Consider the following 26,743-nt stretch of genomic DNA (forward strand, 5'->3'; position numbering starts at 1 on the left):
TGTGTTACACGGAAGAGAGGACTCGCATACAGTGTTGTCATGGACGACAGTGAATGTCAATAAAAATTGAACAGCTGAATAGCATGATTAACCAATTTTCTGTCAGTAGTGAAAAGTTTACAGTATACATATATGAGCTCAAAAACAAACAAATTGACACGATAACAGCAAAATCATCCATTCAATTAAATTAAGGCATTTTGAAGGCTTCTCTGCAAGTACATCTGGTTTTGAATTGATATATATATATATATATATAAATAATGAAATAAATATCACAAAGCAGCAAGGATTGCACAGTGAAGTTAACATATTTTATTTCTTTAAGTGCCATTCATGCATATCGGGGAAGGGGTGGTATTGACAATCCTAATGACACTTCAGTTATTTTACAGCACTAAAACCAATACAAAGAGAAGCCGTGTCATCTTATTGGACAGCAAAAGTAATAAACCGTGCAATAACAAAAAGGACAAAAAGGGGAAAATAAAGGAAACAACAAATACAAGTAATGACCAGGACAAAATCAAACAGAAAACAAAGATTAAAATAGAATATAAACACTGAAACACTGAATGTTGAACCATAGTACAAGTAAAAGGTAGTGTCACACAAAAAGCCAACGCATGTTCATCACATATATACAATATAGATATATACATACTGTGTCACCCTTGGATTGGACAATAACAAAATACTCTGTATTCATCTCCCTCTTTTCTTTCGCAGGTGAACCCGAGCCCTTGCCTTGATCCCTCACCACCCCAGAGGAAAAAAGGACAATCGAAAACACATATATTTACAGTAAGCACAACAACACACCAACAATGAATAAAATAGGCTCCAAATACCAGAACTTGTTGGCAGTTTTCTCCCATAAATGTAACAAGGCTTCTCAAATCTTCCTTGATTACAGTAATCTCTCTGGCAGATACGCGCGTCTCCACTTGTTTTAAGTTATTTTTTTCTTCTTTTGTTTTACGAAAACTGAATTGTCTTTAAACAGTTAAAACTTTCACACAACACGAACACAAAATCAAAGGAGCAATGTTTTTACTTTTTCTTTTTTGAGAAAAAGAGGAAGAGAGGAAGAGAGAGAGAGAGAGATAGAGAGAACTCATCACCTGTCCAGCTCATATTCTCTTGCGCTCTCTTGAAGCTTTCAGTTCAGTCCGATCCTTCAGACTTACTTTACGCCAATAACCCGCCGCCGCCGCCGTCTTAAATGTTGCAAAGTTAGACTTCCTCTCTTTGGCAAACAAGAGATCCAAACACATCACTACCACGAATAGATTGGCAATACATACAAAATAGTTCCAACTTAAAACAGACACTCCTCCTCCTATCCAGACAAACCATGGAGGGTGAACACCACAGTATGGTATTAAAGTTCACACCGAGGGTGGATCGATGCCAGACATTCACTCGAGGGAGAGTTAATGAACGACATGAACGCTTGTGCTTCTGACTTCTTTTCAAAGTGCACAAATGACCAGATAAAAGCTCCGAAAGCTCTTTGTATGACAAACACTGAGGCTAGGTGAATGAGGCTTGTGAACACTTCAACAGTATCCAAAACAAAAACACGAGACGAACAAACCGATAAAGAAGAAAAGGACGCAGAGAGCCAAAGCAGATTTGGGCAATGGAGCTTAGCTTAAGAACAATGTGCACAGCATCGCAGTCAAAAAAAAATAAAAAAACAGACGTTAAACAGTCGGTCTGGGGTAAAGTGGATAACAGTTCTGTCACTGTTTTTCTTCTCTTGTAAAAGCACACTCACAAATTCAGTATCATGGCCAGTTGAGTTGGATTGCAGGGTTATGTTTGGCTTCGGTAATACGCTTTCACCAATTTAAACCCCATTAGCATCAAAAGGATCTGACGATCGGTTCTGTAATGATGGAACACACGGATATGTAAAGAACTACACAGCTGATGGTGGACAGGATTGCACTGAAATGTCATGAACATGATGAGTTTGACTGGGTTCCTCAACCATTAAAATCCTCAAAATTTCACCCCAAATTAAAAAATGTAATATTTTGATCAAAGAAACTTTTTTTAAGACCCTTAAGTTCATTATTCTATTATTTATATTCTAATTTGTTTTTTTTAATCATATTAAAAACCTGTAAAAATGTAATAGCACCTCATTACAAGTAATTGAAGGAAAAAAGCAGAATAAAACGGTATTTTATTTTATATCAGTATTTGTTAGACTGCCTTCACCATAAATTGATATACTCAATTTGATTTTTCCATGAAACAATAAAAATACTGTATTACAGTAATGAGAAAATGACTAGAGAATAATCAGGGAATTACAAAAAGAAAAATATCAGGAGATTTTAATGTCTCATGATAATAAATGTCAGAACTCCAAATCTTAATGGTCTTAAAAATAGATGCCTCGAAGCAAAACAATTGATCTTTTCCCCTTTCTGATTTTGAGGTTGTAATGCGACATTTTCATGATATTAGAAGGACATACAGTATACGACAAACCGTTAAGTAGGGTTCATGGATCCATGACATTAAGGGCCTTAGGGATCAAAGGCCGATACATGTCACTGACTAGTGTAAATACTTTGAGAGTTAATAATACTGAAATACAAAAAGGAAAAAACAACTGTCATTAGATCATTTCACTTTTACAAGTCTATTTGCACGTACACTCTGATAAATAATAAAACAAATCCCATAAGATGACTGAAAACTACTGGAAGCCAAGGAGACTCGGGGAGTGCGTAAACATTCAAGCTATGAGAAACAGATCCACTCCTTCCCTTTTCAACCGCACTTAATGGCTTTTCTGAATAAGCACTTCTCTCTAGAATTTGGTCTAATCGAAGTGCTACTTTCCACTGATAAATACCCTGCTAAAGGTCAACAGCCTGCACCTATTTCTAATTTGGGTTCCGCTATTCTAGTCCACATCCTGTGCATTCGTTTTGTGCTCTTCAAAAGAGATGATTGTAATCACTGATAGCCCTAAATTAATTATATTGCACAAACACATTCCATAATATCGCGGATATAATAAAATGACACCGTGGTTTGTTACGCTAGCAGACACTTTCGACTAAACGTGTAAAAAATAGAGACTGTAGTATGTAGTAATTACAGCGAGAGTTGGGCCACGCTTGATAGAGCAAGACGCAGTTACAGTCTAGTTCCTGGTCGATTTTGAAGGACAGTGTGAATGTGTGTGATTTTAAACTTCGCAAGACTTTAGAAGCAGAATTTCAAACGCAGCAGTTAACATTCCTCCAACATAAGGCTATTAGTGTATCTAAATATTTCAGTCATCTCCTTTCTCTCGGTATTACGCTACACCCAGCATCCAAAAGCATCAGCTAAAGTGAGGGTACGCTCTCTGCAAAAAGTCCTTGTCAGTGCAGCAAAGAGCAAGCGATTTCATGTCGGTTGGTCCTAGGGTTAAAATAAAGAGTGCTCTTTTATTGCGGACCATTAAGCAAATGTGCCTTGACGTGATTTCATCTCCTTCTCAACGCTGCTGTAAAGAGCCACACAGCAGGATGATTTCTGAATGTGAACGGGGCTCTCCGTTATCCCACAAATCTCCGGTCTGCTCCTAAACAATGCATGAAAGTTTTAGTGGCAGGTCCTGAGGGCTTTAAATGAACTTAAAAGCAATGCAGTCCAAATGGGAGACTACAGTTTGACGGGTGATAGTTGACAGAACGAGGATTGTACATGCAAACGTAAAGCGTTCAGGGAAAACGTTAATAGTGAGGTCTGGATCGATATCATTTTCTGACGCACACGTTTAGACTTGCCTAAAACTATTAGTGACAAAAAAACATGACACACTTCAGGCAGCAAAGATACACAAGTACAAATACTGCAGGTAATGTGGTTTACACGTTTCATTACGAGCCTTAACGATCAGTAAAATCGGCTAGAATCGGATGCATGGCGACTTCGACATGTTACAGTGTGTAGGGTCAGAGGAGCAAAAAAAGAAAGAAAAAAGGGGCTACTTGTGCCTGAATGACCAGCGAGAACAACGGTAGGTGCTTTGAGTGTCACGTTACCTGCACCATAGGCCCTCATCTGAAAAGTGCCCTGCATCTCAGAGGAAGTTTCACAACACAAATGAAGGAGCCAATCTTGTCTGATAGGCAGTCAAGGCCTGAGTTAGTCACCATGAGAGGGGAGAACAAGCCAGACATATTACTCGAAAATCACAGAATAACAGTTGAAGAGCAGGGGCGAGAGCTTGGCAATTGAGCGGGCTTGTAGAAAGGCTGTGGGTTGGGAGACATTTGACATAAACATGAACCACTTGCCCCTTGGACAAGTATAAAAGCGATCACTTAAATGTCCTAGTAAATGTGATTGTCTTCAAAGTAATATCTTTTTTTGTTTGTTTTTGTTTCATAAAAACACCAGGAACACAGGAGTCTCTTTCAGGTCATAATGAACAACACCTGCACTATTTTTCAAGTGTCCCGTTCCAATCTGCCTTCGGTCACGGGCATGCAGACACCTCAGGTCCAGCCCTCTTGCTCTGTAACACAAACACTCTGCCTCCATACGCTCCTCTCTCATTTTGTCTGCACCACTCTTTGCATTCTGGGACTGGGTTAGACGATGGAGTCCCAGTCAAAGTCGTCCTGGATGTCGTCGGCGGGCATGCGGCGCATCTGGAAGTTCCCATCAGGCATCATATGCTGCTGGTTCATCTGAGCGTGATGGCCTGAGGACAGAGCAGAGGGGAACGGTCACGACACACGAATGCTTTGACGTGCATGTTAAGAAAATCACATTCCACACATATCGTGGAAAGTTGTAACCTGGGCAAGTGTTAAATTCAGACTATTAGTGAATTATACACAGGTTCCCTTGTGACAAGTAAGGTGTATATGCTTGTTACTATGTGGTTGGTTGTGTTTTACAGTGTTGCTATGGCGTTATTAATGTGTTTTGGGTGGTTGCTAGGGTGTTTAGAAATATCAAGGGGTCTCTATGATACCCTGGTCACTATATATGGCACAGTTCCTCTGGCTGCACGATTTAAGGCATCATTCACATCAGTAGCATAAACTGTGCAATGCAGGATAATTCAGCAAGGATGCATTAAACTGATCAAAATAGACAGTCAACACATTTATAGCGTTAAAAAAAATCTCTAGTTCAAATAAATGCTGTTCTTTTGATTCTTAAAAAAATGCATCAATTTGTAAACTGTTTTCAACATTGATAATAATAAGAAAAGAGCACCAAACCAGCATATTAGAGTGATTTCTGAAGGATCATGTGACACTGAAGACTGGAGTAATGATGCTGAAAATTCAGCTTTACAAGAATAATCACATTTTATTATATATTACAATAAGAAATTGCAATAATATTTCATAATACTACTGTTTTTACTGTACGTTTGATCACATAAATGCAGTCTTGGTGAGCATAAGATACTTATTTCAATTGTTTAATGGTATTGGAGTACGAGCAATATTCAAGTTTTTCAAACACTAGCTCCAGCTCAACATGCTGGAAAATTGAGGCCATTTGATTGTTGATATAAGAGCTATAAAAGACAAGGACCTGTCATAGTGGGGACAGCGCTGCTCATGGGCGGCATATGAGGATATCCCGGCGGACCCATCATAGAACTCAAGCTCTGTCTCGAATCCATGTACATGTTTCCTGAAAAACAAACTGATGTTACTATGTTACTATTGTGACAGTCTTAATGTATGACTGTAAGGGATGCTAAAGTTCACTCACCTGTGTTGATGTGTGGGCTGGGCTTGTTTGGATGCATGGAGCCGTGGCACACTGGAGGCTGCACTGCCCCCTGTGGCTGGATTCCAGTGCGAGCAAAGAACTGATTGATGGAAGAGCAGAGGTCTGCCATCTGAGTGGGCTCGAGAGACCAGTTATTCAGCTCCGCCTGCCTCATGCTCTCTTTCAAACCTTCAGAAAAACAATGACAGAAAATTTCACCAAACTAAAATGAAATGCCTTAAAACACCTCACATCTATGGCTACGGTTTTAAAATGACATGCAAAGTGAAATAATATAGAAAACAAATGAAGCACAGAAATTGCTTAACAGCCCCCCGCCTGTTCAAGTTAATAAGCAATCCTGTGACAGTCAATTAAAACTATCTATATATTTTCTTTATTCAAAATGCTACTTTAAAGGCAGGTCTTTCATTTTTCAGTGTAACTACTAAAATAAAAATGTACCTCATCACACAGATTTTAAATAAAATACCGTAAGCTCAGAGTTGTTATATTTATAATAGGGCTGTAACGATTAATCGTGATTAATCGAAAACCAAAATAAAAGTTTGTGTTTACATAATAAATGTGTGTGTATTGTGTATAATTATTTTGTATATATAAATACACACACATGCATGTATATATTTAATAAAAAAAAATTATTTATATATAAAATAGTTCTATTTATATATAATATAAATCATAAAAAAATATATATGCAGTATATAAATGCAAATATTTCTCAAATAAATACATGCATGTGTGTGTATTAATATATACAAAATAATTATACACAATACACACACATATTATGTAAACACAAACTTTTATTTTGGATTTCGATTAATCGCGATTAATCGTTACAGCCCTAATTTATAATATTTAAATAAAATAATGTAAAAGTTTATATTAAAATAAATATTAAATAGTTGTTATTGTTTGCATAAAGTAACTCATTATTTTGAAGAATTTAAAAAAAATATATAATAATACTAAATAGCTAATGACAGCAAATATAGTATACAAGTAAGGCATTTTGATTATACCTTGGAAGGGTGACAGATCCACATCAGCCCAGTTGTAGCTGCTGGCGATGCGGCAGCTTGCTTTCAGCGCATCCAGGTTGGGGTACCAGTCACTGGGAAGACCTGCAGATCAAACAAGAAGGTAGTGAAGGCCACAGCAGAACTCATCTGGATGTGTGGAAGCAGCTTCCTGTTTGAGCCAGCAGGGGGAGCCATAACCCTCTGCTACAGGCCTGCTCTCTGAAGTGTGCAGGATTTGCTTTGTTCTCATTAGAGCGAGCTATATAAATCACCCCATGATTTACTGCAGACTGCTCTAAAGTTGTCATAAATTTCTTAATCTAAAATAAATGACTGTTAGAAGAGGCCTGAATAAATCGGCCTGTCAGGGCATTGCCATCACAGAAGGAAGTATGCTGAGGGTTCGAGACAGAAAGCAAGAGGAAAAGAAGACAGACGATCAGATAGCAAGAACCATCACAGACAAGCAGACTCTTACCGGTGTTGCACTGCATCTGTTGCTGGGCAGGATGAGGCTGGTGGGAGAGATTCTGGTGCTGCTGTTGCTGTGCCGTGTGCTGGCCGTGGGCCTGGTGCTGGGAGGGATGCTGCCCGTGCTGGCTGTGCTGGCTGTGTTGGGGATGTTGGCTGTGCTGGCTATGTGCCGTGTGCGGGTGCTGGCTGTGCTGGGTGTGAGGGCCATGCTGGGAGAGGTGCTGTCCGTGGGGCGAGTTGTGGGCCGAGTGAGGGGGGTGGGAGAGAGGCACCTGGCTACCGCTGTTGGGGATGTTGTTGGGGTGAGAGTTAGTGATGCTGTTCTGGTTGTTGTGAGGGTGGGTGCTGATGGTGCTGCTGGGGGAGTGTTGGTAAGAGCAGGAGGTGTGGGTCTGCTGGGACGACTCCGAGGGCATTCCGATCAGACCTGGAAGGATCAAACAGAGAGCATCATATCAAAAATGCTGTCTGCATCTGATCAGAATTTAAGAAAAATTTACATTTCCATCAGGTCAATTTCAAAAATGTATTTATACTCAAATCAGAGTCACTAATATGTAACACTTTATATTAAGGTTGCATATGAAACAAGTTAACATGGACTAACAAGATGATCACTTTACAGCATTAATCCATCTTCTGGTTATTGATCTTAAATATGAATTTCTACATATACCAACACACTCGTAACAAAACATTTATAATATTTAATTTGTTCAATAATTAAGTTATTCAAAATGAATAACAAGGCACAATAAATAATATATATTCATCTGGTTATTAATCTTAAATGTTTATATCTACTTAGAGAAAAAAAGTTAGTTAAAAAATCATATGCTAACATTATGCACAAATAAACTGTTAACAGAAATGTTAATATTTTTTTATCTTTTATTCTGATCAATATAAAATAAAAATATATGACTTATTTTATTTAAATAATTATTAATAATATACAATAACAAAATACAAATATAAATGAGGGAAGATTACTAAATGCTGTAATGAATGTATATGCATTGTTATTTCACAGTACTTCATACATTCACTAATAGCTAATTAGTACAGAACAGTACAGTACAGCTACACAGTACAGAACCTTATGGTAAAGTATTACGTAAAAACTTGGCGGTCAAACGGTTGCCATGCATACTCTGATTAGTCATTGTTTGTGCCAGCAACAAGTTTGAGTCTTTCTGATCTCATTTCCTACTCTATCCATAATAATACTTTACCCAGTCTTTATTAATGTAGTTAAAAGTCCAAAACATTGAGAACTTCTAATTGTGTCTCTTTTCAAATGCACCAGGGTGCCGAGACGGTCACTCAGGAAAAAGTCATGGTAAGCCCTCTTAAACCGAACCAGAATTTCTATAACTTTTCATTAGTGAAGCGATTGTTTTGAACTAGTTTCTAAAAACGGCTGACAAGCTTCCAACATCTGCACACTCAATAGCAATCACCGAAGCGTGCGGCTCGCGGTCTTAAGAGGCCCTGTCCATCATGGCGCTGGCACTGTAAACCTATTTCGGTGGAGAGCTTTTAGAGCAGACTGAGGGGTCCTGCATCGCTGCAATCGCCAGAGAACACTCATCGGCGGGGTGACAGGGGTGCATCTCTTATCAGCAGAGAAAGCCTATTGTCCAACCATGGGAGAGCACAGAAAGCAATTAGCTAGCAGCTCCCCTGAATAATAATGCGATTCATTACCTATTATCAAAGCCAGTGAATTAGCTCAGTGTCTCCAGCAGTGGGGTGTGAAATCCTCTCGCCAGCTTTATTTGCTCATTTTAATTGCCCAAGCTTGTCTGACTAAGAGATTTCACTTTTATGCACATAAAAAGGTAACAACTTTCAGCTAATGAAACATAGATGATAGATTAAAGAAGTTCACTTTGGAAACATTAACATGAAAAGCATCTGATTTGAGCAAAGTAGGTTAGACACAGGGGCTCGTCTGGTGTTGCACGCAACCCGCTTGTCAAGTGCTTTTTGAACATCAGTCAATCAGATTACAAACAATAGGAATTAACTTCTAAAAGACAGGCAAGCTCGCAGTGAACCAAATCTAGCGCTGCAATGTTCCTATATCTATTTGATGGGCTGCCATTTGAGATGGAGAACTCTTTCAATGAAAAACATCTTACCGTACACAAAGCCAATATCGTCCTTGCAATTCATAAAAATACACATAAAAACAGCTTCTAAACACTAAAGCCTGTATAAAAGAAGCATTTTCCTTATACATCCTCACAAAAAAAATCCATGAACCGGAAGTTACCTGTAATTTAAAAATGCACAGTTCTTAATGATAAATACTGATAAATAACATCAACCACAGACACCATCCTTGTCTTAATGTTATAATGAATTTCATAATGCTTTTGGCTATGAATAATAGTGCCATTGTGCACACAACAATGAATTATTTTGGCATACATTAAATTGCATATATTGCAAAATAAATAGTGACAAAGTCTAAAGAAAGAAAGCAAGCTCAGCTAAAGCTTCAATCAATTTTAGGTTACTATCTTTTGATATAATTAATGACATAAAAAATAGATTAATCATTTATAAAATTGTATATTATGAACTAGTTTACCTATAAATATTATAACAACGAAAATAAAGCCAATAAAATGTTATTAATAAATTATTATAAACACTATAAAATTCTTTATTTAGCAATATATAGTTTCTGAAAGTCCCAATCTTAGGCAGGCACATACAGAATCTGTACACGCACACATTCTGTAGAACTGAACAGCTTCACACAATCTCCACTCTATGCATGTTGGTTTATTAATCATTTTGGCTGATATGATGGTGCTTTCAGCTACCAATAAGACTGAAGTGCTCTCAGCTCTGCACATGGCACATAGAGTCTGCAGACTCCATCTGGACTTGGCTGACGTGGGATGTCCGTGTGTAAAACTCACCCTGTTGGTTGTAGGACTGCTCAAACACAGTCTTGTAAAGGCTGCGGAAGGAGGCACTGAGATCTTCGAAGTCGGAGAAGAGCAGCTGCTTGTCTCGGTCCGGTATGCTGTACTGGGCCTGAGGGGCCTGCTGCAAGCCCATGGACTGGGACACCGGTTCTGGATGACTCGACACCTGAAGGGGGAGGAGAGGAGGAATGCAAGATTAGCAACAATGACAGAAATCAGCCTTGCCACTCTAAACGGCAGAGCTGCTCAGCCAGGCCCAGTGACCGGTAGATTAGAGCTCAGATAGAACATGACAGCACTGACTACAGCACTCAGGATCACGGCACAGGAAATGAACTGCCAGACACACTGCAGCACAATATGCAGGAGCCAAATCTCAGGCGCACAAAACCCCTCCAATCCTTGACCGTTTATTTACGAGCACGGCTGAATCTGTACATAACCACAGAGCCATGATCAAAACAGACGCGCGTCTCTTGAGAGACTCTCTGAAGTTGTTTTTACGGCTGTTTATTCTGTAATTAACAGCTCGGCGAAACTAACTGAGCAACGCAACTGAATTCGACAGCGAGATCATAAAAGCTTGCCTGCAAAAAAAAGGCAGTGATCCATAAAACAAATCTTTCTAATGATAAATATCCTTCTAACTAAATACAGTACAGGTTTGCCCATCAAAACGAATTAGTTAGTGTCTAAACTCTCACATCTATGAAATCGTAAGTGTTGCACTCCAAAGGGGATCTGCTCACTGTTTTGAGTCTGAAGAGATGCCTATCGTGCCCAGAATGAGTGATTCATTGAATGGCTCCCAAGGCCTCCATAATGCCGAGCATATTTGTGGCGTACACAAGGGCAGAGGCTCTGCCATGTCTAGCTCAAGACAAAAGTGTTTAACAGACTGGAGAGGCTGGCAAAACAGTCATCTGGACTCCAAAGAAGTCTAGTTCTAGCTGTGATGGGAAATGGATGTACAGTATCTGAACACATCGCAAAGCTATTGCAAACAAGTCTCCTAAGCAGATAATTGTTAGCGCCAGTGATTCAGACAGTGTCCCCTTCTGATAATAAGTTAATAAGTTGTAGCAGTATAGTAACAATAAAAAAAAGTAAATACCTTGTCTAAGAACAAAACATTTTATAGTATTGGTAATAGCTGAAATGCAAATGAACAGAACCGTATTTATCATTCTAAAACTGGACTGACATATTTTGCTAGAATGCACATTATTAACTTTCAGGCTGACACCAAAAAGTTGATAATTAGTTTCATGTTATGGCTGATAAGTAATAAATGGCAGATATTCAAATTCTACACTATTTTATCCAAATACATTTTAAACAAAACATTAAGTAAAATCAGTCCTTTAACATGCTACAAGTGCATCAGAACATTTGAATGAAAAATGGATAACATGAGATTACATTTAACAGTGTTATTAAATTATTAGTGGTGAGTCTTAGATGACGGCCATAGTAATCTAAGTGTAAAAAGTAGGGAAATTAACATACACAATGAAAAACACAATATTGACCGATATATATTGAATATCAAGAAAAATCTAAAAAAATAATCATATATATAAATAAAAACACACACAGTACCTACACATACACTCATATATCGTTATGCACATATACATATACTGTGCATCCCTACATTATCCTCATTACAGTTGCAAACTCAAATAGTAAAATCAGAGAGGAAACACTAGTTACTTAGCACGATAAAAAAAAAAAAAAAACTTGCATAAGAAAAGACCTGGTTGCATGCACCATTAGCAGCAGAGACTAATTGTACACAAGAAATATGAGCGGTGGGAGTCAGATGACACACTATGCATCACTGTAAAGATGAGCATATAATCTGGTTATGTTCAAACAGACTACAGTGTTCGAATAAGCTGGATGGAGCTGAAAAAGAGAGACAGAGAGACTGAGAAAGAGAGAGAGAGAGAGCATTGTCTGGCCCACTGAAGTGAATCTATCAGTGTCTGTGCCGGATCAATGCTGAGAGCCTGGAGCGAGAAGCATGCGGGGCTTCTAGGGGACCACAACAAAGAAGCGGCTTCTCTGGTGGGAGGACATCAGAGGCAGCGTCTCTCTTTAGCAGCGCTCCAGCAGTATGAGCTCTGTCTTTCATTCCCTTAACCTCGGTGTCAGCACGCTCCCATGCACAGGCCTTCAATCTCTGGCAATCTGACTAACGCACTGGAATCTTGCTGCTTTTCATAAAGTAGATCCACAATAAAACTCAGCAAATGAAGAGCTCTGCTTCAGGTTCATGAGGTTAAAGAGTGGAATTGCAAAGAAAACTGGACTCTTACCGGTGTGTAGCTGTGCACGCTGCCCACGCTGTTGAGATTCACAGAGGCCAGACTCTGATCAGATAGGCTATTGTTAAGGCTGCTTCGAGGGCTGTCACTCCCCTCCTGGTCAGGGTTGTACAATGCCACCTGGAAATCAAGAAAGGGAAAGGGTTAATGACTTACTGTAAGAGTGTCTATGGTAAAAATCTAGTTTAGAATACATGTGCCAAGTTCTTAGACTTTGTTTATGTTGGTGTCATACAGTTTTGCAACATTTTAATACCATTAACACCTTTAATAATACTAACAGGGTTAAATGTAATGACACTAAAAAGGACATTTTCCTTACACATTGAATACATGTGAATACAAATTCTTTTTACTAAAATATACAAAATAAATTCAATATTTTATGTTAATATGTATTTCATAATATATTTTAGAAATTCTTTACTATGATATGAAGACAGTAGTATTAAGTACGTATATTTAACTTTTTGCCCCCTGAACGGTGTAATTATTTAAAATAATGATTGATTTTCTTTATATTTATTTAATATAAATTAATTACATGTATAAAATATATTGTATTAATACAATTATATAAGATGTTTAATAATAAAAAATATAAATTATATTCCATTAAATAACCCCCCCCCCCCCCTTATTATGATATCAAAACAGTCGCATATTAAACATTTTATGAGTAAAATGATTAGATGTATAAAATAAACTATATAAAACATATTTATGATTATCAAAATTAATCAGAACTCAGAAAAACATGTTTACTATAGAAGATGTGAGTTCAGATAATTGCATTTTAATGTATTTTGGAAAACATTAATAAAAAATAATAGTAAAAAATGAGTAAGCTATTGTGCCATTTCATCCATTGTCAGGTACATTCCAGAAGTTAGTTTGAGATACGACAAGAAGTCTCTGTAGCGCAGATACTGCGGGTGGGGTGCTGAGGAAAAGCCAATCAAACAGAAACCGCCTAGTTTCAGGTCTTTAGGGGAATTCTTATCCCTTTTCAAACTGTAACAGAAACACAACAGACAGTTGCGTCACACACGTGACGTGTGGCATGCGTACACCACACTCTGTACACGAGTAAGGTCAGTTAATACGCGCGCCCCACACTGTGCCTCATATGGAGGGAGAGCGTGGCTGGTGGCCAGCAAGATGATCTGCTGTCTCAGACGGCTGAGAAGGGAGAGCTCTCCTTCAGTAAAGGTCACGATGCTGGCAGCGTTGAAACCGTCAACTTGCACAGCGTAAATTGGTTTGGGACAGCTCACAAAGGTCCCGAATGCTACAGAGACCCTGACCTTTCTGTGTGCACTGTTGAATGCGCAGTTTTCCGAAGCGTAAGAACCTCGACTTCAAAATGATAATCCCAATTATCATTTGAAAAGCTGAACTGCAAATATGTGCTGGTTGCAAAATGAGAATAAATAAAGCATTGGAGGGATGGTATGGGAATGAATATAATGAGCTCCTGGGAGAATAGTCCTACATTGAGTTCGCCGTGGTAGGAAAGGATGAATGGAATCGCAACAATGCTGGCCATGCTCGCATCACACGCCGCATGTCTTGGCAGCCACAGAATAGTGCTAAAACCACGCAACAAGTCCCAAGATTCACCTGCACGTGTAAGGACGTACAGAGGCTTTCATGCAACACTAAACCACTTCAAATTAAACCACGGTCATTATTTACTCTACCTCATGTCGTTCCAATTCTGTGTGACTTACTTTCTTACGCTGAACACAAAAGACCATATTTCAAAAAAATCTCTCAAAATGTTTTTTTTTGTGTCAATAACATGCAAGTCAGTGGGGTCCAAAACAACATTCGACCGTATTCACTTTCATTTTATGGACCGTTTCCAAAACGCAAGGCAAACAATTTCAAGAGTGAAAGGCCCCCCAAAAATTCTGTTGCTGCAAGAGATGCAGAAAACGCTTCGGTCCTGTTCCCCCTTGACTCAGCGAGACAGCAGATAGAAAGACACATTACAGATCACGGTCTCTTACAGAGAATTATCATTCAAGCAGAATAAATGTTTCCCAATCCTATTATTCCCTGTTCATCAAAAGAGCGGAGCATAGCGTTTGCACTGGATTGAGGGTGGATGGGGGGTTAATGTCATAGAATGATTTGCATTTTATAACTCTTCCCTCTTTCTGCTATGTTTAGGCCTGGAAACAGTACATTACTAGAACAACTAACCCTGTGCGCAACTAAGCACTGAGAGGCTCAGGCAAGTCGAAAATTCAATCACGCAGAAACCAGTTACAATTATAATCAAAACCTGGTGTGAAGAACAAGTCTAAATGTTATGTGTAATTAAGTCATAAAAGAGGCTTTTAGCCATGAGCCTTTCACCACAATCTATTTTTACTCCCTGTATCCATAAAGTATGATTTAAAGACCTCATCACACTGTGGTTTGTTCAAGTCCTAAAACGTAGACGCCTACATACACTGTGTGCACGTCCGCACACACACATACAGTACACACAGTGGGAGAGTAACACGCAGAGAGAAGGTAAGAGGTGAACAAATCCATTGCAAATACTCCGGTGTGTTTGCTGCAGTGGAAAAGGAGCGCTATATTTAGCCGTGAATTAAAGTCAAAAGCCAGTGGAGTCTTTTATACAGGCGACTAATCTGCAGCATGAGACAAGGATTATGAAATCAAAGAGAAATCCACCCAGGTGTCTCTAACAATAACTCGCATTCAAAAGAAAACTCTACGCAATTTAGATACAATGTTGGAAAGAAATAAAGGAAAGAAAGAAATATAAAGAATAATAATTAAAAAGAAAGTTTAGCTTATGTTTCAATCCATGTTACACGTTCAATATAAGAATAAATAATAATACATGCATATTTAAATATAAATATTAAAATGATTAATTACATCAAATAGATTTATTTAGCAATGTGAGACTCCTTTTTATATTGCAATTTAAAGAAAGTTAGAAAAAAGAAAGTAATTCAGCTTCAAACCATTTTAAGTTACAATCTTTAAATAAAATTCAATAGAATAATAAATATTTAAAATATATTGAAATAATTTACATAAATATATTAACACAAAATTGCGCACACACACACGGCATTAGTTAGAAAGTTAATGTTCATGTTAAGCATCAAGTATGATTATAATCTTTCAATATAATAAAATAATAAATATAGTAAAACATATTTTAATAAATTTATAAATATGAATACAATTAAATATTTTAAATAATTTAAAAACTGTTTTAATATGCTAACTTCTTTACAATTAGCCTGTAGTATACAACAGTTAACACATTTTCCTGTTGAACTCATTCTGCAGATTTTAACCCCTAACCTTTAACCCTCCTTAAAATCAGCAACATCCAAAAATCAGATTCCATCAATGGGTCAGCTCAGTAGGCTTAACCAACCGAACTGAGAGAGGGAAAAGCACTGCATGATGATAATTTAAATTGAGGGAGAGAGAGAATGCTCAGTCACAGCTAGGCTTTCCTTCTCAATGTTATGCAGCACAGGCGCTTTTCCCATTGGCCTGCACCGGCAGGCGGGAAAGTATGAGAAAGAGGGAATTCCTGTGGCTTGGCATGGAACACTCAAGAGGCGTGGCGTGTTCTCTGTTTACAGGGCCCACACTGAGAAACAGCATCTCCAAGGAGCCACCGAACTCTGCAGTCTTGTTTTCGCTCTCCTGCGTGTTCGGTTTCTAATCTATCAGCGTTTCGAGTAGGAGGGCAAAGAAAGCATATGCTCATGGGATAACCTCAAAATCCCATTCTGGGTGGATCTTGAAATTCCTCCCATATGAATCAGTCATACCTTATGCTCGCATTGTTTTGTTGTGTGAAAAACTGTAAAAGGGTTAGTCGTTTGAGATGCGCGGTTACATTAATAATATTGCAATAAAACAATCAATAAAGAGCTTTATTGTTCTCATAAATAGGTTGGGTTTCAAAACTTAGTGAACTTCCAACATCAGGAGCATTTTAGGGGATCAGAGACAAACTCCAGAACATTTGCTAAGAAAAGCTAGCAAAAAGGAGAGAATGACAAAGTCAATTGTAAAATGTACTATATATCCATTCAATATTGAAAATAACCTATAAAAAACTGGAAAACAACAACAACTGAAAATAAACAATTTACTCAACTTGCATGCTGATTACACTAATCACTTTATTAATACCAAATTAGTCACTTATAAGGTTCAATTTCAGCTAAGACCAGTCACTACTAATGGAGGTTTTGCAAAGTAATGTTACAAACACAACAATTCTATATACACGTATAATCAAATGTAAAATTTGCACATATTGCATTTTATCCAGATGAACAGATCACCTTACTTACTATAATTCAATCCAAATGAATTCCACATCCCCCTCGCCATCATCTTAAACACCATGCTTAATGTGAAAAACTATTGGTTTAATGCCTGAAGTAAATTAATAACTGATGGTTTTGGGCTTTGTAAAAGCACTCCAGAGAGAGTGAGCAGCCCGCAACAGGCCAAGAGTGAAGCGCTTAAGGTTAAAAAGCCTATTTAAATTTCAGAGTGTTTTACTCTATTTCTTTTTACACACTTCTCCATGAAGTCATGCCACGAAGGGCGAGTTACGGAGAGAGTCACTCGGGGTGCTCTGCCTAGAAGCATTCAGCAGGTAATCATACTTCCAAACATTAAACTGTTCTCTTGCAGAGAAGTACTGCAAGCATTTAGCACTACGAAGCTTTTTAAGATGGAGTACAAACTTTAAACCAACCTAACTTTCACTATAAAGGAATATTCCGTTAAGTTAACTATAAACTGACTATAAAGGTGCAGTCAAATTTCTGTGAAATTTCACAGACAAAAAAAAATGGTCCATTGTTTATTGTCAAGAAGTGATGTATGAAGCACAACTAACAAAGCCACTTTCAAACCAAGCAGCTTTCCCTTGGTCAACAAACAAAATCTGTCTGCCCAACTTAAACCCTGTGAAATCTGCGTAAGAGTCTTGACTTCATATGAAAATTCGGACTGTGGATTTCTATTGAAATAACTGGATTTTGTCTGTGAAAATTCACAGTAAAATGGTAAATAAGACAGCACCTTAAATGTGCAGTATGTAAGATTGACAGCTAGCGGTTGAAATGGGTACTGTAGTCCAAATGCAAAATATTGGAGAGTCGTTTCCCCCGCCCCCTCCTCCTCAGACTCGACGCTTGCGCGGGTTGCCAGTTTGAGGACACGCAACAGGAACGAGTGAAAATGACAATAGAATGTGGGGAGACTTGTAAGTTGAGTTGATTTATTGATTTATTTGAGTTGATATCGCGTTTTAATTTGCTCCCGTTCATAGAGATTTTTAGATGGGTGCTGAGGCTTTTTAGGTTGGGTAGAATCTGCAATCTCTGACCCAGTTTGTTCGCTGGCTTCCATGGCTGCTGTAGCATTGTTTTTCAGATAAACGAGTATGTGAACTCAGCATGTTTCCTAAATATCTGCAAACATATGGTATTTTTATGCTTTAGTACAGTCAAAAACTTACATACAGCACCTTTAATCTTGATTACCACAAAAATATTTTTTACTCAAAGAATACTGTATTTTTGCATAGCTTAATATCTTGTGTAGGCGCAAACCTGACATTTTGGACTCAACAGACGAATGGAATAAGGTATTAGCAATTCACAATACAATGCATATGCACTGTTAAGAGGATTTGTATACATAATGTCTGCCCAATATAGATGAAACCCAATGCCAGTTTTCTGAGAGTCCGTGTAAACAAAAGCATCACATGTCAGTCTTGTTATGCAGTTCATCCATATAGTCATAGCAGGATAAATATAAATGTAAACTGGGTATGTAGGCTGCTAATGTCAGCTGTGATGGGACAAACACAGTCAGGACTTGTGGAGTTGGAAATTGAATGCTACCTTGTTAGTCACAGTGTTGATTGCCAGCGTTGGAGAGGCACTTCCAGAGATGATGCAGTCCATTCCTAAGTTATCCGACTCCAGGCTGTATGGCGTAGATGCCTGCAGAAAAAAAAAAAAAAAGGACACATTCAGCCAACCAGGATGGAGATGATGAGTGATCTGAAGTGACTTTGATTTTCTTTTAAAGGCATTTGATATTACTCTGGTGCAAGAAATTTGAAAGCCTAAGCAGCAAGCGTTTATCAACAACAAAAGAGCAACACCTTTTATTTAGGTCAAAATTGGAGGCATTCTGGGAAAGAGATGAGCAGGAGAGAGGAACGGCTCCCTGTGCTCTGTCTGTTCTTGCTGGGGTAAAAGATAACTTCAGCACGCCTGTCTCCCAAAACTGCTTATTATAAGAGGATTGCCTGGCAACAATGCGATTTTTAATTTGTGATAAACATAAATTAGATTTTGCCAAGTCACAATTTTTAATGTCAAAGAATTTCTTAAACAAGACAGGAGGAGGATGAGAGAAAGTGAGAGAGAGCGCGAGTGTGTGTGTCTAATGAAATATACTCTTAATAGCGAGCATCACACTTTGCACAGACAGAATTCCCACTTATTTTTCATGCAGGATCAGGCTGAGAGAGAATGGATCTAATTGGAGGTTTTTGATGTGAGCGAAGTGAGTGTCAGTATGAAAAATGTTTGTGTGTGTGGCCTGAGGGCAGAGCTGTGTGCCGAGAGAATGATACTCTCACTGGAGTGTGGCGATTATAAATGACACCAGCCTAACTGCCTGACCCTACAGAAGAAAACACACGCTACAGACTCAACACACATGAGGTCAATTAGGCAATCAGGCTGATCACATATGATTTCTGACATATCTTTTTGGTCCAATATATTTACATTCATATAAATACTGATGTGCGAGCATACTTAATTAAGTATATCACTCACTTTGCAACAATTGAACAAAAACACAGCTTGTTGAGAGCATGAGTGTAACTAGTTATAATGCTTACAAATTCAAATGTTTTTTTTTTTTTGGGGGGGGGGGGGGGGGGTGACCCTCTATGTCTTTGTCTTATATTTAAATATCATGATATAATTAAACAACATCACACAAGCAAGAGTGCCGTTTTTCTTGAATATCAGCACGATTGTATATGTGATGAATGTGATGTTGAATTTATTGATTAAATGTAAGAATCTGACAAAAGATGATGCATGTGTCTAATACCGGTACTAGGGATGCACAATATTTCCGGCACGTCGTCAGCCGATAAAGGCTTAAAATGTAAACATCGGCCCAATATGAAAAATGATGCCGATAATACTGTTGATTATACATCTGTAGTAACTCACATGTGCTCAAGAAGTGCTAGCGATATGATAACGTCTGCAGTGTGGTCATTCTTGGAGCAAACTTTTGCCTGAATGGTGATTAGATTCACTGCTTTAGATCGCTGCGCTGAATTTGAGAATGCGAGTACAGAATGACACGTCCGGTGTGCAAGTCACTAGCGCGTGCAGGAGCAGCAACATCCTCACCAGGTCCTAACGCCTGCCCGATAAGGAGTTTTATTTGTTTAGGGGGTGCTCCAGCCCTACATGTTAATAAAATGAAAAGTAAATTACGCAAAATACCATTAAGAGACTTGTGTTTCTGTATAAATAAAGCAGCAATTAATGATAAATAATATCACCTATAGTTTATGTGATGAATAAAAATCACAAACATGCCACTTGTAAATTAAATAATTTGATATATACAGTTGTTTAATTATTGTGCAATATATTGTAATTTATGTGTATTTGTCTTTTCAAAAAATGTATATTTTTAATTTTTACAGCTCTTTGGCAACCATAAAATGTTTAAGGTTACAACTAAATTGGTCTGAAAAAAAAAAAAAACCCCAGCAGTGATTATTTTATTATTGTTAGTTTCAAAGCTTTCAATGTACTCTCATTATAAAAATAACTTAAATAATGTTTTAGTTTTTGCTCAAAATGAAACAAACTGATAAAATAATTTGTTTATAATCCCTGCACAGGAGAGACTTGGTGTTTCCAATCAAAAGGAAAATATATCGGTATTGGACAATTTTTTTTAAAAAAATATCGGCATATCGGATATCTGCAATAATCCAATATCATGCATCCCTATCTAATGATTAGAAAATGCCTTTGGCCCTTTATAAAGGTAAAAATGTCCCAGGAAATCAAGTTAAGGGAAAAAATCTTGCCTCTTAATGGAAAAGTTCATTTCTGTTACTGCTGCGTTCTAACCACCGTACAGAATATGAAGGATATGAAAAGGTTCAAGGTCATCTTTCCACGACAGGCCTAAACCAGCCAAGGTACCAGAACAAAAATACACCCACCAAATATAGTCTAATTATCTTTATCGACAAAATATTTAGATATAATCTAATATATCGCACATCCCTACAGTGCACCTAAAACAGAAAATTGCTTATGACCACAATTAATAAATAAATGCTTTTTCACAAATGCTATTTTCCTCTAGTCTATATGGTTTCCTGTCATGGTTAAATGTCTACATGTCTTCAATCTCCGCCCCTTTCTCTCAATATAGCTGAACTCTTTCGGTTCGCCTGTGCCTCCGGTCCACAACGCAGGGCTGGACAAAATGATGCAAGATACCTCTGAGCCAGGTCAACCTCGGAGGCCGGCGTCGAGTGCAGCCGAGTTGTATATTCCGGTGAGCGTTGCTCATTAATAATGGAAGGAAAAAGCTCTGGCTGAAAATAACCGGCGCAGAAACTCTGCATTAATTGATGTTTGCTAAAAAATGAGTGCAGAATGCAACGTATGTAAAGGCTGCCTGGGGCACAGTTTATTAATAAGTCGGACCTCCTCTACAAGATAAACTGAGCCGCACTGAGTGAGACAGCTATTTAAAAAGATATAAGCGCCCAATCAGCAAACCTGTGCACGGCACGACTGTAAAGCACCGACTCAGACATGAAAGAAAGCCAGCGTTCTCAACTCAGGAAATATTCAGTCCCGTCTCATTCCTTTTCTATCAATGATTTTACACCAAGTCCATGTTGTCACACATTTCTAGCTAGAACGAATACAGCCAACATATTGCTAAGATGGGCTACCAGAATGCTAATGTTAAGGGGGAAAAAGACCCCTTTATTTAAAAAAAAAGCTTCAATGTCAAATCAAAGTCAGACTATATAAACAGTAAATGTTTTATGACTTGTGTTGTTGGTTTTGTTTGTAGCTCTTCCCAAAAGATAAAAACATTTACGAGCCATCAACACAGTTTCACTAAAGAAACACATTTGTTTTTTGCCGATCGTTTAAGTTTAAATAAAAAGATGAACTAGACTAATAAGCTTACATATCCACCTTACATATCCGTATCTTTAGGTAGACACTGACATAACATCCAGTCAGTAAGCAAGTCGATGTTATTTCAATGACCATTCTAATAGTATGAAATAGTAGACAAATCTGTACATTCTTGAGCACCTCACTAAAGAACTGACTCATGAATCATGTAGCCCTGAAGAAAATGCATCAAAAGACCTGCCTCTGAAGTAATCCTAAGATATTAAGTAGTTTTTAAAATCGCATTACCATTCAATTTAAACCGCAAACTTAAATCTCAGGTAAAACCATTTCTTTTCCCATGGCACACTAGATCAATGATTCTCAACTGGAGGCCCCAGGAAACTCCCAAGGGGGCCTCAAGATGGCTTTAAATTATTTGATAGAGGACAAAACAAGCATTTAAACCAACTTAAAATCTAAATATTTCTTATGCAATTCAACAATGTTTTTTTCTTTGATGAACCAGGGTTCCAATTGTCTTGAAAAACCTTGATATATGAGGTAGCCTAATGTTAAAAGTATAATTTATAGACCTGGAAAAGTCCATGCAAAATCTAACAAAATCTCCATGAGCATTTTTATCATGATTTTTCTAGTTATACAAAACTCTTAAATATTTGATCAGGTGGAAATTGTAAAAAATAAAAATAAAGTTATGGGGCTTTTCGAAAAAGTTTGAGAACTAAAACACTGTCAACATCCTGGAATTTTTTTTACAGTGGCGATTCAATGGTATTCAGTGTGGTTTAGGCAACCACAGAATTAAGTGAATTGTTATGGTGCAAATAAGTGACATTGAGCTTGAAGGGAGAGTGAGATACTCACTGTTTTCTGCTCTTTGATCATTCCCAGACTCAAAGTAATGAGCTGAGTTTGGCCTGAGAAAGTCTGTAAGCCTGAAAAACGACCACCAGGGGGTCGTTTTTAAACACACACACGCAGAAAACACGCGGACAAACTTTCACTCACCCGCTCTCCAGACCGTGGCCTCTTCTTGGGTCGTGTGGGCAGCGTGTCCTCCTTTGGATTTGTGTCGATTGCCCAGTAGGAACCCTAGAAACAGGATAAAGTTGGAATATTAGCTCCAAACAAATCATAATATTCTAAAACAGTGGTCAATTTGAAGCCAGCCATGCAATAAAACTTTCATAAAAGCCGAGCACGATAATCAGCAGGGTTTCTAGAGAAACTTCAGTAATCAGATACTGTGCGCGTTTGCTGTCAAACACGTACAACTTTTAGTTCATCAAAGTTTCAGCGAGCTCATTTGTAAGCCCGTCACGTCTTGAGGACGTTCATGGAGCTATATGTTGAGGTGCGAAGTTGTTGGGTCTTTCGCTACAGCCGGTTCTTGCGCTCGCTTGCTCTCACTTCGCATTTCTCCTGAGCCTTGGCAGAGGCAGGTAAAATGTTAAGCCCCTCCTGAAGCCCCTCTTCCTCAGCCGCAGGTTTATCGATTGCTCCTGTTCAGGGCTGGACACAGAGGTGTTGGATTTCTGGTCAGGTCTGAGCTCTGATAATCAGGCAGAAAATAGCACACCTTGGTTTGGGGCTGCTGGTATCCAAGCACCCAAGACCCTGGTTGAATAATTTATCTTTGCATTCTTCCTTATTAATTTATTTTTCAATAGTGCTGCTCATCCCAAAATCTAAAGGCAACTCTGGCCGGCAAGTTAGGCGAAAAGAAAAAGAAATTAACCTGCAGGCTTGGGTTTTATTTTAAAATATTTCATATTATATGGGATAAGATCTCAATTGTCCAGAGAGGGTGCGATCAAGACCTTTAAAATTACTTGTGCACAGCTGGCGCATGCACCTAAGCAAGGAGAATAATTGAAAATCACCAAAGGATTTGTCTAGACAGCATGCTTTAGGTTCCTCAAACGTTCGGCCTCCAAAGACATATTGATAAAATGATGTAAATTTCTGCATTTAAACCGCAATACAGCACAGGTTAGAAGCCATGGAATAGCAATGAGCAAAGCTCCAGCAGCCGAACAGTTTTTCAAAGCATTTCTTCTTTAAGAAAATAACTCATTGTCTCCGTTTTAACACCCGGATGTTACATCAATTTGTTATTTAAGTGCGATGACAGCTCCAAAACAATCTGACCAATCACAAAGCTTGCAGCATTATCACACCTTGCTTTAACATGCCATTTTCTGGCCTTAGAAGCAGTGTACTAAAAGCGGCCTGATGAAAGGAAGTGACATAACTAACATTAATCAAATGACAAACTAGGCCTTCAAAACATAACATTAATGAATGTAGATCACTTTGTGGCAGTCAACCAAAGTCAGTCATTACAGCCATTATTTAATCGCCACAATCTTCAATAAGAGCCTCATTTAATTTTAAGATTGTATGTGACATTTTTTTAAGTTATGCATGCGTGTGTGTATTATAGAAATGCATAACTAACAATTTTACATTTATAATGTAAAAATAAATTAATTCGATTTATGTTTATTTAATTAGAGAGGAGCATTTTGCCAAATATATTCACTTTATTACATATTCATTATATTTTTACTCAACCTGACAGTCACCATTTGAATGTTTATATAAAAAATATAAAAAAAGACTCAGCCCTAATTTTTACTACCTACTTACTACTGATTACCTGAAATCAGTATTCTGTGACATTCACAGAATAATTCATCATATTACACACTATCTTTTGTATGCATATTAAACAACAGCATACACCACTTGAGAGGTGCGCTAGTGTGAATCATGCGAAAGGGTCTTAAGTTTCTTTATATATTCTAATGTAGCCTAAGTATCCTAACAATGTTAAATGTTACAGATAGTGAGTGCTTCCACACAACAAACAGGCTAGATAAGCACAGCTACAATCCAACAAATCGCTTAACAAACACGATCTTCTTCACCCTGCATCGCTATTTACGTATTATATTCCATCACTAGACATCAGAGTTCATAACATGCAGGGCAATCTCACTGTTTAAACACCCTCATGTTCATGATTTTAATTTAAACCATCATGTTCCTGTAATTGATGCAGTGATGATGAAGGACAGCTGAAGGTGACTGAGAATGCTGGCAGTCTGTTACACCTAGCAGATGTAATTGAAATTAAAACTACTGCAAGACACTTTCACTGTGGAAGGGGAGGCTGAGTATCATTCCTTTTAATTAGCAGAAAAATCTTGAAAAACGGAAAGCCCTTGGGAGGGGAGTATCTGTAGGCTACAACACACAACCTCTAGAGAGAAAGCAACGTTTAAAGAAATCCATGAAAGGACAGTTTACATGTATCTGAAACGGGGCAATACAATAAAACTGTCAAGGTTACTACTTTAGATTATGAACTCAGTTGAGCCCCAAAATTAACAGACGGTAATGCAATCAACTAAAGAACATTAACAGTCTCCAAATCAAGTAATAAAGGGGTAGTTCACCAATTTTTTTTAAATTGTCTTCATTATTTAAAAAAAGACGACGACAAATGAAGATGATATAAATACTATATTCTAGTGTTCAAAAGTTTGGGGTTATGATTTTTTCCCCAAAGAAATTAATACTTTAATTCAGCAAGGACGCATCAAATTGATCAAAGGTATCAATTAAAACATTTATAATGTTACACAGATTTAGATTTTATACAAATACTGTTATTTTTCTATTCATCAAAGAATCAAGTTTTCAGCATTATAATAATATTAAGTAAATCAGCATTAGAATTAATTTTTCTGAAGTATCACGTGACACTAAAGACTGGAATAATGACTCCTTTAGTACATTATTTAAAAAAAAGTTTTAAACTGTAATAATATTTCAGAGTATTACTATTTTCACTGTTTGTATTTATATTGTTTGGAGTCGATAAGATTAAAGAAAAGGTCTCTTATGCTCACAGAGGTTACATTTATTTGATCAAAATTATTGTGAAAAATATCAGCTGTGTTTGTGATGGTTTAATGGTAACCGACTATCTAATTTCTAATCTGGTCTCTAATGGAAATAATCAGTTTGACACAGTCTTAACGCAGACTAGACCTCCCTGACCAGAAGTCTACTCAAGGGCAAACAAGATTGTATGCGCCCCAAAGTTCGGCCTTCCTCATTCTCAGCAGCTGCTGCGGATCACAAAGGTGAAGTGAACAATCGTTTTTGCCATCTCTGAGAAACACGCCTCAGTTACTATCTCGCACAAACAGCAGGGTCCATATTCCTGCCGTCTTACAATATTGATGGAACATATCAAGAGAGCCCTTCGCAGCTTTGAAGTTCTCCTTCCAGGGGGAGGGCTGTGTGGAAGGAGGCAAATTCCAAATTGAACATTAGGGATGCAAGCATGTTGGCCGTGCATTCGGAATAGAATCCATCCAGCGATAGATTATTTTGTATTTAGTGGAGCACATCCCAGGAGTGTCAATATCAGAGGATTACACCAAAACATGAAATTAGCATTCAGTCCCCATCCCCTGCATGCCTCGGCTCTTCTCTTTATGTCGCGCTGTGAGCGTATGTGCGTGAATGTGCTTGCACAAGATGGCTGAGGATACAGAGAAATGAGCAAGCGTTTGTGGCAGGGGTACTATGTGGAGGGAAAAAAACAGGTTAACCGTGTGATGCGCGCATATATATATGTATATATATATATGGTGCATGTTTGCATGTCTATCTGCACTCTGGCCTACATGAATTTGTTTGGGTTGTTTTAGCTCAGACAGGCCGGGGTAACGGCACGCTGACTGAGGGGAAGCAGGTGGTGGTCTCCCCCTCTCATGCAGGAAGTGCCGGGCTGAAGTGCTTTCTCCTCTACCCGGGAGAGCTCCGGAGAGCACTTTTAAAACATTACTGCGAGTGCTCGCTCTCATCTATTTTCACAAGGATACGTATGCATTTTTAACGGCTGAATC

At 38.0% G+C, this 26,743-nt stretch overlaps 1 protein-coding gene across 3 annotated transcripts in view; it reads right to left on the bottom strand.

Moving 5' to 3' along the window:
* Positions 1–294: 294 nt before the first annotated feature.
* Positions 295–26,743, bottom strand: part of foxj3 (forkhead box J3) — an 86,230-nt gene continuing 59,781 nt past the window's right edge. For 2 of the 3 annotated variants that reach the window (XM_079597446.1, XM_079597447.1), the window contains exons 4-12: positions 22,824–22,907; positions 18,492–18,593; positions 12,556–12,684; positions 10,223–10,397; positions 7,288–7,710; positions 6,810–6,911; positions 5,761–5,949; positions 5,578–5,679; positions 295–4,726 (exon numbers count right to left, since the gene is read on the bottom strand). In XM_079597446.1, coding sequence (XP_079453572.1) covers positions 4,614–4,726; positions 5,578–5,679; positions 5,761–5,949; positions 6,810–6,911; positions 7,288–7,710; positions 10,223–10,397; positions 12,556–12,684; positions 18,492–18,593; positions 22,824–22,907 — 1,419 coding nt within the window. In that variant the 3' untranslated portion in view covers positions 295–4,613. Of the gene's footprint in view, positions 4,727–5,577; positions 5,692–5,760; positions 5,950–6,809; positions 6,912–7,287; positions 7,711–10,222; positions 10,398–12,555; positions 12,685–18,491; positions 18,594–22,823; positions 22,908–26,743 lie in introns of all 3 variants that reach the window. The other variant, XM_079597445.1, reaches the window with a different exon arrangement.

Source organism: Phoxinus phoxinus (assembly GCF_949152265.1).
Source record: "Phoxinus phoxinus genome assembly, chromosome: 22".
NCBI classification, from domain to species: domain Eukaryota; kingdom Metazoa; phylum Chordata; class Actinopteri; order Cypriniformes; family Leuciscidae; genus Phoxinus; species Phoxinus phoxinus.